Here is a 14,352-nt window from a genome sequence, read left to right on the forward strand (position 1 = left end):
ACCAGGAGTCTGCTGGGATGTAAATCACTATTCCCAGAGCCACACAAAGGCTTCGGAAAAACAAATTTCTGAAATAGCAACCACTCTTAGGCAGCCCTTTTAAATCCCATTGGGGACCAGTGCTGCGAATACAGTGCCTGGCACCTAGGGGTGGAGGCTGAGTACCTGCAGGTAAGCAGGACTTGGGGGATGGGGCAAAGGAAAGAGAGCCAAGGCAAGGATTAGGAGGGAGTGGACTGGGTAAAAGCGCAGAGTTTCCGAGGTCCTGTAGAAGCCTGCAGCATTAACCAGTACTGATGAGCAGGGTACTGGCTCCCAAGCTGAACAGAGATGGGGCGGGGCCAGTGGAGATGGCATGAACAATGCACAGGGTAGGGCTCTGTTAGGACTGAGAGGGCGTGGTTTGCAAGAAGCAGGAACTTAGCAGAGGGACTGTCTCTGCCATCAGCACCAGGCAGAGACCCAGGGAACTGGCCCCAGCTCTTGCCATGTTTGTCACAGAGGGCTCCCTGGTAGCCGCCATCTGGGCAGCGCTCCATCCTAGGACTCTGCTGCTGGCTGCTGTCACTTTCCTGCTCCTGACCAACTACCTCATAATCAGGCGCCCCAAGAACTCCCCTCCAGGGCCCTGGCGCCTGCCCTTTGTGGGAAACTTGCTCCAGTTGGATTTGGAACAGTCGCATCTGGCAGTTCAGAAGGTGAGAAAGAGTGAGGGCGTTTGGCTGTGCCAAGACCCAATCGGGAGCTGCAGGAACAGGGAATCTGGTTACTGGGGGCGGGAGGACCTGGCTGTAGGCTGATCCTGGCTGCAGGCTAACCCAGCCAGTAGAGCTAGTTTCTAATCTGTGCCCTCACTTAGAACACATGATGTTTTGTTGCCAAAAAGTTGATTTGAATATCTTTGTATGAAAGATCTCTGTTGTTATTCCATTATGATCTGACAAACACACTATGTATAATTTCGTTTCTCTTAAGTTTGTTAAGTAGATGGATGACAGAATAGCTCACCTTGATAAATAAACAGAGATTATGGGTTTCTTGTGCCCATTAGGAACACACACACACACACACACACACACACACAATCTCACTGACCAATCTTTTAAAAATTCAGGCTAATAAACCTTCTTATTTACTCCTTATGGAAAAGTTAATTCATTTTCTTTCTGGGTGACACTGTTTATTTCTTAAGTCTAAGAACTTTGATATAGTGGAATCTTTCTCAAGCTGCACTTCATTGCTCACTGTCTTGTCTCACTAACCCTTGGAATGAAATTTCTTTTTCTTCCAAACATTCCCTCTGCTGATCCTTTTTTCTTTACACTACATTTGTAGATCTCATTCCTACTATTGATGTCCTATCCTATTACTCTCCTTAAATATTATATCTCATATTTTAATCCACTGTTCTAATCTTTCTATTATTAGTCCCATTCTTAATCCTGTTTTAGCCTTCTGGACTAGCTTATATTTAATGTATATGAATAATTTACTCTCATGTATGTCTGTACATTGCATGCGTGCCTGGTGCCCACAGAGGCCAGAAGAGGGTTTTGATCCCCTGGAATGAGAGTTACAGGCCATTGTGAGCAGTCATGTGGGTGCTGGGAACAGAACCCAGATCATCTAAAAGAGCAGCTTTCCTTCCCACTGATCCATCACTCCATCCATCTTTCTATACCCTTGTAAAATTATTTTTTATTGACTTAATGTTTCATAGTGAAAAACATGCCCTGTCTTATGACTTATCCTAAGACATCACCTTGGTCATTTAATCCACATGAAACAATTGAAGACAGGACTGACACATTTGAGAATTATAAGGCTATAAATTCAGAGGCCAATTGACTTGCTGATCTTCACTTGGTTGGTACCAATATAAAACTTATTGCTATAATTCTACTGAACTAGAATTATACATTATCAAAGAGCTGATAAAAATGGAAAAAGTTATCAGGCAGTGGTGGCACACACCTTTAATCCCAGCACTCAGAAAACAGATCTCTGTGAGTTCAAGGCCAGCCTCATCTACAGAACTAGGTCCAGGATAGCTGGAGCTGTTACACAGAGAAACCCTGTCTCTAAAAACCAAAAAAGTAAAAAAGAAAAGAAAGAAAAAAATTAAAAAGTCATTTACCTCAGAACTTAGCCTCTGGATCCTTCTCAAGTTCAAGTTCAGCTACAAAATCTTGGTGGTACACACTACCAGAAAGCAGTAATTTAGCTTAAACCAAATTTTCAGTTGTTTCCAGAAGTCCTTCATTGGGAATTCAAAATGAAATTAGAAATTTACTGGATAGCCATGCATCCAATACTGATAGTTCTTAAAGTAAAATGCATTCACTTATTGGTTCTGTGCTTATGACTAAGATGGGGCAGATTGATTGAGGCTAAATGAAATTATTAAGGCCTATGGACAAATAACAAAGGAAAGGCTGAGTCTAGGCTGTCTTCAATGCGGGTGTAACATTCTCAGATGAGCCCAAATCATGACATATGTTTTGACACTGTTTCCATGGGTTCAGGTCTTGCTCTCAAGGTTAAGGATAGGCTGACAGTGCATGGACACGGGGCAGAAGACCACAGATACCTGAAGGAATTGAACCCTTCTGTTTGACACTACTTTTGCAGCTAGACAAGAGTTAGAGCTTGGCTCTATGTAGTTTTGACTCTTGAGAACACAGGTGGAAGGGACATTGATGTTGATGGCATAGCGTCATTCAAACCAAACAATGTTTCCTACATTAGGTATGTCATAGGCACTCTCCTTTTCTCCTAAACGACCTCCTTGTTTTCGTGGCTGCTCCTTAAGCTATCTTTCACTACACTCTAAGGTCCTACGGACATATCTACATTAACATGTTTGCCTACAATCTGATATATGAGATTACTCAGCCTACAATTTATTTGCCTTTTCAGAGTGGTGAAGAAAATCCTAACTACAGTAGAACAGTTATCCATAACTAAGTAAAGCACAAATAATACTGAAAACCTACTCAGTTTGTGTGGCTGTCTGGGATCGGTAGGCTCTTGTCCTGACTCTCACCATGCATTTGTATCTCCAAACCTTTGAACACAGAGCTCATTCATTTGCCAGAGATTCAGTGGGTGGCTGGGTGCCTGGAACTAAACAATGCTTCCCATAGTGCAACTCTCACTAACTCCCACAGAACTCTTTGAGTAGGGATTTTTTTTTTTTTTTACTCTTTCATAACTGGGAGGTCTGAGACTTGGGAAGAGAGCACTTGCCCCAGGAACCCAGTCAGGGAACCATAAAGCCTACATGCTTTCAGCACTCCGGATTTGCAGAGATGCTTCCACTCCTAGCCTTCACCCTTTATCGCATTTTTCATATCTACTAATGATTAAACAGAGAACATTCCTTTCCCTACACTGATACTGTAATTTTCACTCAGGCTTCCATGCTTCCTACAACAGACTTTTACCTAGACAACTTGAACTCTTTGAGGAGCGATGACTTGAATTTCCTGCCTTCACTAGACTCCAGGTTAGAGCCCTTGCTTTTTTAAAACCACTTCCAGAGAAACACTGATGCTCACTCAGTGCATATTGGTGAATGCATGAATGAAAGTATAAGAAGACATTTCAGAGTCTGAAGTGAATTGGAGTTGGGTGAAGTCAAGATAAAGAAAAAAGTGCTAAACATTCCTTTAATATCAAGGTACCTTTTCCACACGCAGGTGCATGGGCTGCCCTCAGTCTTAGTCTCATTATTTACACACGTACATCTTGTGTCTAGTAGCTGTTGTGAAGATGGCGTTATCCTCTAAATAAAACACATTTGGTTTTCTAAGAAGGCCAAGCAAGCTGAAAAATAAACATGGACAGACCTTCCTCAGGCCTTGTCAGCTCACACAAGTCTTTTACTTTTTAAAAAAATTTCTATGTTTTTATTTTTTAAAAAAGAAAACAAGCTATCTTTTTCCATTATACATTCCAATTTAAGTTCCCACTTCCTCCCTCCTCCCATTCCCTCCACTTACCTCCCAACCCACCATCCAGTCCTCAGAAAGGGAGAGGCACATTGCTTTGGGGAAGGTCCAAGGTCCTTCCTACTATATCTAGGCTGAGCAAGATATCCATCCAAAGAGAATAAGTTCCCAACAAGTCAGTACATGCAGTAGAAATAAATGCTGGTGCCACTGCCAGTGCCCCCTCAGTCTTCCCCAGCCATGCAACTGTCAATCACATTCAGAGGGACTAATTTGATCCTATGATTGTACGATTCCTGTCCAGCTAGTGTTGGTGGGCTCCTATTAGCTCAGGCAGACTGTTTCAGTGCATGTACTCATTGTGGTCTTGGCCTCTCGCTCATATTCTCATTCCTCCCACTCTTCAACTGGACTTCGGCAGCTCAGCCCAGTGCTCCGCTGTGGGTCTCTGCCTCTGTTTCTATCAGTTGATGGATTAAAATTCTATAGTGATATTTAAGATATTCACCAGTCTGATTATAGGGCAAGGCCAGTTAGGGCACCCTCTCATCTATTGCTTAGGGTCTTGGCTAGGGTCATTATTGTGGATTCCTGGGAACTTCTCTAGAGTCAGGTTTCTTGCTAACCCCATAATGGCTCCTTCAATATAAAATATCTCTTTCCTTATTCTCATCTCTGTCCTTCCTCCATCTCAACTATCCCATTCCCTCAAGTTCCTCTTGCCCCTCCCCTTCTCCTCTCCTCTTCCTTTTACACCTCCCTTCTCCCCACCACACCTATGTTCCCAGTTTTGTCAGGTGATCTTGTCTATTTCGACTTTCCAGGTGGATCTATATATGTTTTTTAGGGTTCCCCTTGCTACTTAGTTTTTCTAGGATCATAAACTATAGGCTCATTATCTTTTATTTATAGCTAGTATCCACTTATGAGTGAGTATATACCATATTTATCTTTTTGGGTCTGGGTTACCTCACTCAGGATGGTGTTTTCTAGTTCCATCCATTTGCATGCAAAATTCAAGATGTCATTGTTTTGTTTTCCATTGAGTATTACTCTGTTAAACATTCTTAACCATCAGCAAAATGCAAATCAAATTGACTCTGAGATACCATCTTACACCTGTCAGAATGGCTAAGATCAAAGTCACAAATGATAGCTTATTCTGGAGAGGAAGTAGAGTAAGGCGAACACTCATCCTTTGCAGGTGGAAATGTAAACTTGTACAACTTTGGATATACGTATGATGGTTTCTTAGAAAATTGGGAATCAACCTACCTCAGGATCCAACAATACCATTCGTGGGCATATACCCCAAAGGTACTCAATCATATAACAAAGACATTTCTTCAATTATGTTCAAAGCAGCATTATTTGTAATAACCAGAACCTGGAAACAACTTAGCTTCTACTCAACCAAAGAATGGATAAAGAAAATGAGTCTTTTTCTCTTCCTTCAGTAGACATAGGATGCTTCAGGTAGAGACCCTGCCTATTATTTTTTCATTTTATTATTTTAAAAAGAAAGCAAACTATCGTTTTTTCGTTTTACATACCAATCCCAAATCCCACTCCCTCCCATCCACCCATTCCATTTACCTTCCTCCCCCTCATCCACTCCTCAGAGAGGGCGAGGCACATTGCTTTGGGGAAGGGCCAAGGTCTTCCAACTATACCTAGGCTGAGCAAGGTATACATACAAAGAGAATGGGTTTCCAAAAAAGCCTGTAGAAGCAGTAGAGATAATTCCTGGTGCCACTGCCAGTGGCCCTTCAGTCTGGCCCAGCCATGGAACTGTCACCCACATTCAGAAGGTCTAGTTTGGTGCTACACTGGTTTCTTCTCTGTCCAGCTGGCGTTGGTGGGCTCCCATCAGCTCGGGTAAACTGTTTTAGTGGGTGTCTCCATCATGGACTTAACCTCTTCACTCATATTTTCTATTCTCCCACATTTCAACTGGATATTTGGAGCTCATCCCAGTGTTCCACTGTGGGTCTCTGCCTCTGTTTCCATCAGTTGCTAGATGAAGGTCCTATGGTGATGTTTAAGATATTCATCAATCTGACTACAGGACAAGGCCAGTTCAGGTACTCTCTGCTTCATGGCTTAGGGTCTTAGCTGGAGTCATTTCTGGGGATTTCTCTAGTGTCAGGTTTCTTGTTAGTCCCATAATGGTTCCCTCAATTAAAAACATCTCTTTCCTTGCTCTCATCTCCGTCCTTCCTCCATCTCAACTATCTCATGCGCTCAAGTTCTTTTCCTCCATTCCCTTTCCCCCCTTTCCCTTTCTGCCCTTCCTTTCTCCCCACCCCCATGCTCCCAATTTTGTCAGGTGATTTTGTCTGTTTCAGACTTCCAGGGGGCTCTATAATTTTTTTTAGGGTTCACCTTATTACTTAGCTTCTCTAGGGCAATGGACTATAGGCTCATTATCCTTTGCTTTACAGCTGGTATGCACTTATGAGTGAGTACATACCATGTTCATCTTTCTGGATCTGGGTTACCTCACTCTGGAATTTTTTCTAGTTCCATTTACATGCAAATTTCAAGATGTCATTGTTTTATTACCGCTGAGTAGTACTCCATTTTGTAAATATACCATAATTTATTTATCCATTCTTCAGTTGAGAGGTATCTAGGTTGTTTCCAGGTTCTAGCTATTCCAGATAATGCTGCTATAAACATAGGTAAATTTCCTTTGGTATGATAGAGCATCCTTTGGGTATATGCCCAAGAATGGTATTGCTAGGTCCTGAGGTAGGGTGATTCCCAACTTTCTGATAAATGGCCATACTAATTTACAGAGTGGTTGTACAAGCGTGCATTCCCACCAGCAATGGAAGAGTGTTCCCCTTACTCCAAATCCTCTCCAGCATAAGCTATCATTAGTGTTTTTAATGTTAGCCATTCTGACAGATATAAGATGGTATCTGTCATCTTGATTTGCATGTCCCTGATGGCTAAGGATGTTGAACATTTCCTTAAGTGTCTTTTGGTCATTTGAGATTTTTTTTGTTAAGAATTCTCTGTTTATTTCTGTACCCAATTTTTAAATGGATTATTTGGAATTTTGATGTCTAATTTCTTGAGTTCCTTATATATTTTGGAGATCAGTCCTCTGTCTTACGTGCAGTTGGTAAAGATCTTTTCCAGTAGGGTGCCTTTTTTTTTGTCTTATTTACTGTGTTCTTTGCTTTACAGAAACTTCACAGATTCAGGGGGTCCCATTTATTGTTGCTCTCGGTGTCTGTGCTTACAGGTGTAATATTTATAAAGTGGTCTCCTGTGCCCATGAATCGAAGGCTACTTCACACTTTCTTTTCTGTCATGTTCACTGTGGTATGATTTATATTTATATCCATTTGAACTTGAGTTTTGTAAATGTGGATAGATAAGGATTTATTTGCATTCTTCTGCATGTTGACATCCAATTATGCCAGCACAATTTGTTGAAAATGCTTTCTTTTTTCCATTGTATAATTTTAGCTTCTTTATCAAAAATCGGGTGTTCATGGGTATGTGAATTAGTATCTGGGTCTTTGATTCAATTCTATTGGTCAACGTCTCTGTTTTTATGCCAATACCAAGCTGTTTTCATTACAGTAGCTCTGGAATAGAGCTTGATGTCAGAAATGCGGAAGCGTCCAGAAGTTCCTTGATTGTATAGGATTGTTTTGATTATCCTTGGTTTTTTGTTTTCCCATATGAAGTTGAGTATTGTTCTTTCAGGTTCTGTGAAGAATTATATTCGTTTTTTTTTTGATGGTGAATACATTAAATCTATAGATTACTTTTGGTAGGATTTTCATTTTTATTATGTTGAGCCTACCTATCCAAGAGCATGGGAGATCTTACCATTTTCTTGTATCTTCTTCAGTTTTTTTCTTCAAAGACTTAAAGTTCTTGTCAAACAGGTATTTTTCTTCTTTCGTTAGTGTTACCCCAAGATCTTTTTGGTTATCTGTGGCTATTGTGAAGGATGATGTTTCTCTGATTTCTTTCTCAGCTTCTTTATCATTTGTATATAGGAGGACTACTGAATTTTTGTTTTGTTTTGTTTTTGAGTTGATCTTGAATTGTGCCACGTTACTGAAAGTATTTATCAGCTTTAGAAGATTGATTTATTTATTGCCTTTTCCTTAATTTCTTTAAGGGAATATTTCATTTCCTCTTAAAGGTCTACCTCATCCTCATAAAGTGATTTTTTTTTTTTGTTTTTTCGAGAAAGGGTTTCTCTGTAGCTTTGGTGCCTGTCCTGGAACTATCTCTTATATTCTAGGCTGGCCTCAAACTCACAGAGATCTGCCTGCCTCTGCCTCCTGAGTGCTGGGATTAAAGGCATGCACCAGCACCACCGGGGTAAAGTGATTTTTAAAATCGCTTTTTTCTGCTTCTTTTGGGTTAGGATCATCAAGTCTTCCTGTCTTATGACCACTGGATTCTAGTGTTACCATGTTGCTTTTGAGGTTGTTGAATGAATTCTTGCCTTAGTGCCTACTCATATCTTCCTCCAATTGGTGCCGGCAGTATCTTTGCCTCTTGATCCAATCCCTGTAGTGGCTGTCTGTATCTTTAGGAACTGTTATTGATCTGCTCTGTACTGTTGTTGTTTGTATCTCAGGGACCCACTGAGGTCTCTCTTGGCCTATTCTCTTGACCCGCTCTCTTTGTCTGCTCTCTTAGTCCTTTATGTTAGCTGCAGCTTGTGTTTCTGAGTTCCACTGAGGTCGCAGGGGATAGGATGGTTTGGGGGTGGAATGGAACTTGTAGCTTACAGGGTCTCATCGATAAGATGGGGGTGTTGGAGCAGCCTACCTGAAGGAAGCTTGCCTGCTGGCTGGCTAGAGAAACTGAAGCAAGTGCAGAAGGGTTCTGGGTTTTTGCCGTGGTGTGAAGGGCCTAGAAAATGAGGTGTTCCACCAGGTGAGTGGTCTCTCACCTTTTGGTCCTCTCTGTGAATTTGCAGCCTGTGTTTCAGAGTTCCACTGAGGTTGCAGGGGAAGAGGGAATAGGAGGGTTTGGGGACAGAGTCAAGACCTTGCCTGTTTTTGGACACCTCCATCCTTTTACATTCCTTTAGTAGTACATGATAGATGCTCATTCGATTCACAACATCCTATATCAATGATGTTCATAGGGGAACTCCCAGTTTTAATTGAATTTGAATTTATTCCAGAGGAAAAGAAAATCTTTTCAGAAACCTTTCCACAGAACAAGGTGACCCTCCATTCACAGTCCCTTAGAGGCCTCTTAACATGAGTCCCGTTAGACACATACATCTGCCATCCCTTGGCACCCTGACACAGACACACTTGACCATGACCGTTGAAATGTTTTTCAGTTTGTGAAGAAGTACGGAGACCTAATTAGCCTGGATTTTGGTAACATCCCGTCAGTGGTCATAACTGGACTGCCCTTAATCAAAGAAGCTCTCACTCACATGGAGCAAAACTTTCTGAAACGCCCCATCACACCTCTCAGAAAGCGCGTCTTTAATGACAATGGTAAGTTTAACTGGCAACACTATTAACTGTAGAGGGTATTTTGAAAAACCACATGAATTTTGATGGAGGACGGGACACATATTAAGAGAGGTTCCTGAAAGAGTTTTAGAAAGAGTAGAAAAGGGATATGATCAACCAGTATTGCACATGTATAATTTTTTTAAAGTGCATATAATATTGTTTCTAGTGCAGTATAAGGTGTTTTATGATGTGATAAAGGTGTCTCTATATCTGTAATTTTATAATATTCCTATAAACCAAACCCTTCATGAAATGTTATCTTCAAAGTCAGCTAGATGTAGTATATCCTAGATGAGAGCAGCTGTCAGAGGCCTTGCACTGTATCCTGTAAGAGAGACTTGGAGAAACCATGTGTCCTGCAAACTAACTCTAGATGCATGGATAGGTAAGGACAGCTCCTTCCACAGCCAGACATGCTGAACCCTCACTTCCATTTTTCCACTCCAATCCTCTGTCCTGGGAAAATGGGTGTGAGAGAGCTTCCTCCTGCTGCTGCTCTTCTTGTTTATGACTCCTTAAACTACATCACTGAAATCATGCCTCACAGGGATCTCTAGCAATCCAGACAGTGTGACAATAGAGTAGCATGAGTGTGCAAAGTGATCATTAAATCAAGTTATGTGTTTGAAAGTTGAAAACAGACTTCATCTTTATTAACCTGTAAAAGTTCTGTTTTAGCCATTTCAAATTGCTCCTTGAAAAGATCAACCATTAATACTGATCATAATAGATAAAAATCATTCTTGTATAACACATAATTCATCTAACAAGAAAGTCTGAATCACTTAACCATACTGATTAAAATCCTGTCATGCTACAATAATAAAGCATTTATCAAAGACATCCAAGTTGTCCTAGGATTCAGGAAAAACTTTTGAAATAATGGTATTCATTGAATAGTATGAAAAAAGTACTCAAAGAGATGGAATATCCTTGAAGGCACAATAAAGCAGGGATCTTGAAAAACTTTAAGTTTTTCAAGTGTGGCAAGTATTGTATCTGAAGGATATATTTAAGTGGACATAAAACTATTGAGGTTAATAAGAAAGAGCCCAGCTCTTGGTTTTCATCATAACAGCATGAGAAGCTCTGAAATGGTTTTGGTTAGGAGGAAAAGATCAAATACTGCACATTTTGAGGCATATTTAGGATGCCAGGTAGAGAACAGAAGAATGATAGCAAAGAAATCATCACTGTAATTATAAAAGGAGTTAGAACAGTCAATATGACAAAAAATGACAGCAGGTTAGACTGGGATGGTGGCATTAAAGCCATTCGGACTGAAGTCATTCAAGAGAGAAACCATCATGGCAAATGTCTTAGATATCGGAAAATGGGTTCTCAGGAGACTGCAGAAGCTGTGAGTGGTGCCAGGAGAACAATGGCGAAAGACAAGGTGACTAGTGGTGGTGACTTCTATTTGGGAACTTCAGACATGTAATAACGACTTCTGTCATACATATACTGAGTGTAAATTTCTGTAGCTGGCAACGTTTCTAGTAACATGCCTGATTCAGGAGTATTTTCCTCCTGGGACATGTAAAACTACAGTCTGACTACCAGAAGAGGTTATTTAAATGATAGGAATTCAGTGGCTATTCTGAGACAAAATTTGCTGTATAGGTGTTATTAGATCTCATCTTTAAACACTTCAATGTTTTGAGATTTAATAGTTAAAATAAAACAACAAAAGTCCAAGGAAATTTCTGTCAAAGAATTGGTGAAATTTCTGTTGGGAAGGAAATCTGTAACTAAATGAGCCAGCATAGAAGGGGAAGTTTCAGAAAATAAATGACTGACTTGATGAAGGAACACATGGAGATGGAAACCAGGACGTTAAATGTTAGAGTTGAACATTGTTCTAAAGGTAAGGTATAGACGGGAGTGTGGCGTTATACGTGTGCTCAAACATGGTGGATGCTAACCCCAGCAGCATATTCCTCCTCTCCCTCACCCCCGCGCGCGCGCGCGCGCGCGCGTGTGTGTGTGTGTGTGTGTGTGTGTGTGTGTGTGTGTGAGAGAGAGAGAGAGAGAGAGGAATACTCATCCTTCTTAACTTCTTGAGTCATTTGTCCTCTTTCAAGTCTGTCTTTGCTAGAACCTCTCCTATCGAGTCTTTATTGCTTTATAAGTAATGTGTGCCCTGTCTTATCCATGAGTGCATTCCTGGTATGCATTGTAACATAAATAGACAAATTTCTACTACTCAATTTGGGGCTTTAGAACCAGGGAAACTTGAACACTTGGATGTCCACCTACTTGTTCTTGATCAAAGATTACTTTAGAATTTATTATCATACCTCAGTGTTTCACCAATTGAAACGGACATTTGTTAGGTGGTAATAAACCTGCAGAATTTCTATCAATACAAAATTATATACTATATAAGAATAACTTACTAAATTATGTGCTGTTGCAAATAATCAAAACATGCTAGTCACTTGCACTGAGATTGTCTCTAGACAGCTATCAGTTCCCATACTGGGCTTTCTTCTCCTCTGTATACATGTCTAGTACAGTTTTTCTGGTACTTTTAAGCCCAAATCACAATGCCATAATGCTGATTGTATTTTTTCCAGGATTGATCATGTCCAATGGCCAGACATGGAAGGAGCAAAGAAGGTTTGCACTACTGACACTCAAGAACTTTGGATTGGGAAAGAAGAGCTTAGAGCAGCGCATACAAGAGGAGGCCAGCTATCTTGTGGAAGCCATAGGAAAGGAGGAAGGTGGGCATGTCACAGGGAAGTTCAGTAGGCTGTGGCCCTTTCATTCATGGAATAGATTCTTATTGCATAAATCTTAGTCTTTTCTCTGCAGTGTGCTAGGCACTGAGTACTAGGCAGTGAACATTTAGTAATCCCCTTGCTCAAGGAATTCTAGAGCTAATCACACAAATGGCTCATTAAACAAATTTAGCACTTAGAGTCTGGTTCTCTATGTGACTTCACAGATGTTGACAAAGCCCTTGAGTTGTTCTAGGCCTCTTGAAGAGGGCTGGAGGTGGAGCTTTTCATATCATGCTCTACTGTGCATATTTTATGTCATATAGTGTGAAATCTTTGTAAAGAAAAAAATAAAGAAGGAAAAGAAAGAATGAAGGGAGGGAGGAAGAAGAAAGAAAGAAAGAAAGAAAGAAAGAAAGAAAGAAAGAAAGAAAGAAAGAAAGAAAGAAAGGAAGGAAGGAAGGAAGGAAGGAAGGAGACGGGGGGTAGGAGGAACAGAAACTACCCAATACTTTGAAAGACACAAGCCCTCTCCCCACCTGCAGGACAGCCTTTCAACCCTCACTTCAGTATCAACAATGCAGTTTCCAATATCATTTGCTCCATCACCTTCGGTGAGCGCTTTGAGTACCATGACAGTCAGTTTCAGGAGATGCTGAGGCTACTGGATGAGGTCACGTGTTTGGAGGCATCAATGATGTGCCTGGTAAGTTTTTTGCCTTCACATATTTTGGAAACAATATTGGATTGTGATTGATTAAAAAACAGATTTTTATTTTTGTTTTGGAGACTTTTGGAAGCTAATATATTGAATTTGATACAAACCTATTTGTAATATAAGAACTTAGCATATAAAAACATTTCTAACATTTATATGAACTGTTTTAATATTTACATTGGCACATATACGAGTATTTGGAAATTCTCTTTTTAAAAACAAATAGCAGTCTTATCATTGACTATGATTGTCTCCTTCTGTGCCTCTCTCTTCCTACCTCAGAGTCACTTTCGAGTCCATCAACTTGTTTTAAGATTCCTCTTTGTAGGCAGTGTAGTGTCTGAATGTGTTGTCAGTTTTTCTGTGGTTAGGTATTGAGTTGTTCCTAGGTTTAGGGGTATTAAGAATAATATATTCATGAATATTATGGTGCCAGTGTTCAAGTGAACACATCCACTCATTTGGATCATTTTAGTGTGAATTTTAAAAAGTTATCTATTATATCTTTAAGATTATAACATAATTATATGATTTTTCCTTCCCTTTCCTTTCTCCAAATACTTTTTTTCTCCAAATACTTTAAAGTAACCTTCCTTGCTCACTTTCACATTCACAGCTTCAATTTTTCATGAATTATTAATTCATATGCATATGTTCAAACATATATATCCCTAAATACATAATACAACAGGCTTAGTCTTTATAAACTTGCTTATATGTATGTTTTTAAGAATGGTCATCTGGTGTTGGATAGCCAATTGTTGGGCTCTTCTCTGGGAAGATGTTTTCCCTTATTCTCGGTTGTTCTTAGTTGCCTATAGTTCCTTGTGTTGGGTTGGTATCTCTTTAGTATGTCTGTTGCTATTGTCTTTTTTCAGCTCAGAAATAACTTTTGTTTCTTTTGTATCTGGTAAGAGTTTATTTGTGGTATAGAATGTATTGTTAGATAAAGTTCTATGTGTGTGCTTCTGTTGGAAGAATTACCCTCTAGCTATCTCTTAAGACAGTTTTATCTACAGTGTAATTTGATTCTTTCTTTTCTTTTGATTTTCACTGTGGAGGAGCTATCTAGAGATGACAGCTGCTTACTTAAATCACTCTGTATTACCTCAGGACTCCTTTGACATTTTATTTTTACTATTGTTGATTACATAAAATTAGAAGGCCTGAATTTGGTCTGAGTCACATTTAGATACAATTGTTCTGATTGAATGGATGTTCTCTTTATTAATTTATAGTGACTTTTTATAAGTCACTTTCAGCTATTTTGGACTTGAAATCTACCTTCTCAGATACCAGAATAGCTAGAACTGTATGTTTTTAATTTTCTTTTGCTTAATGGTTGCTTACTTTCTTTCGAATTACTCTCAGTCTATGGTTACCCTTGCCTCCTGAACAATGCTTTAATCTTCGATTATTCATCTAGTCTATGT

General features: G+C 39.9%; 1 protein-coding gene across 2 annotated transcripts in view; it reads left to right on the forward strand.

Moving 5' to 3' along the window:
- Nucleotides 1-407: 407 nt before the first annotated feature.
- LOC119816660 (cytochrome P450 2J4-like) overlaps nt 408-14,352 on the forward strand; it is a 38,834-nt gene continuing 24,889 nt past the window's right edge. For both annotated transcript variants that reach the window (XM_038333492.2, XM_038333491.2), the window contains exons 1-4: nt 408-698; nt 9,292-9,454; nt 12,055-12,204; nt 12,747-12,907. In XM_038333492.2, the coding sequence (XP_038189420.1) occupies nt 489-698; nt 9,292-9,454; nt 12,055-12,204; nt 12,747-12,907 (684 nt within the window). In that variant the 5' untranslated portion in view covers nt 408-488. The remainder of the gene's footprint in view (nt 699-9,291; nt 9,455-12,054; nt 12,205-12,746; nt 12,908-14,352) is intronic.

Source organism: Arvicola amphibius, chromosome 6 (genome assembly GCF_903992535.2).
Source record: "Arvicola amphibius chromosome 6, mArvAmp1.2, whole genome shotgun sequence".
NCBI classification, from domain to species: Eukaryota; Metazoa; Chordata; class Mammalia; order Rodentia; family Cricetidae; genus Arvicola; species Arvicola amphibius.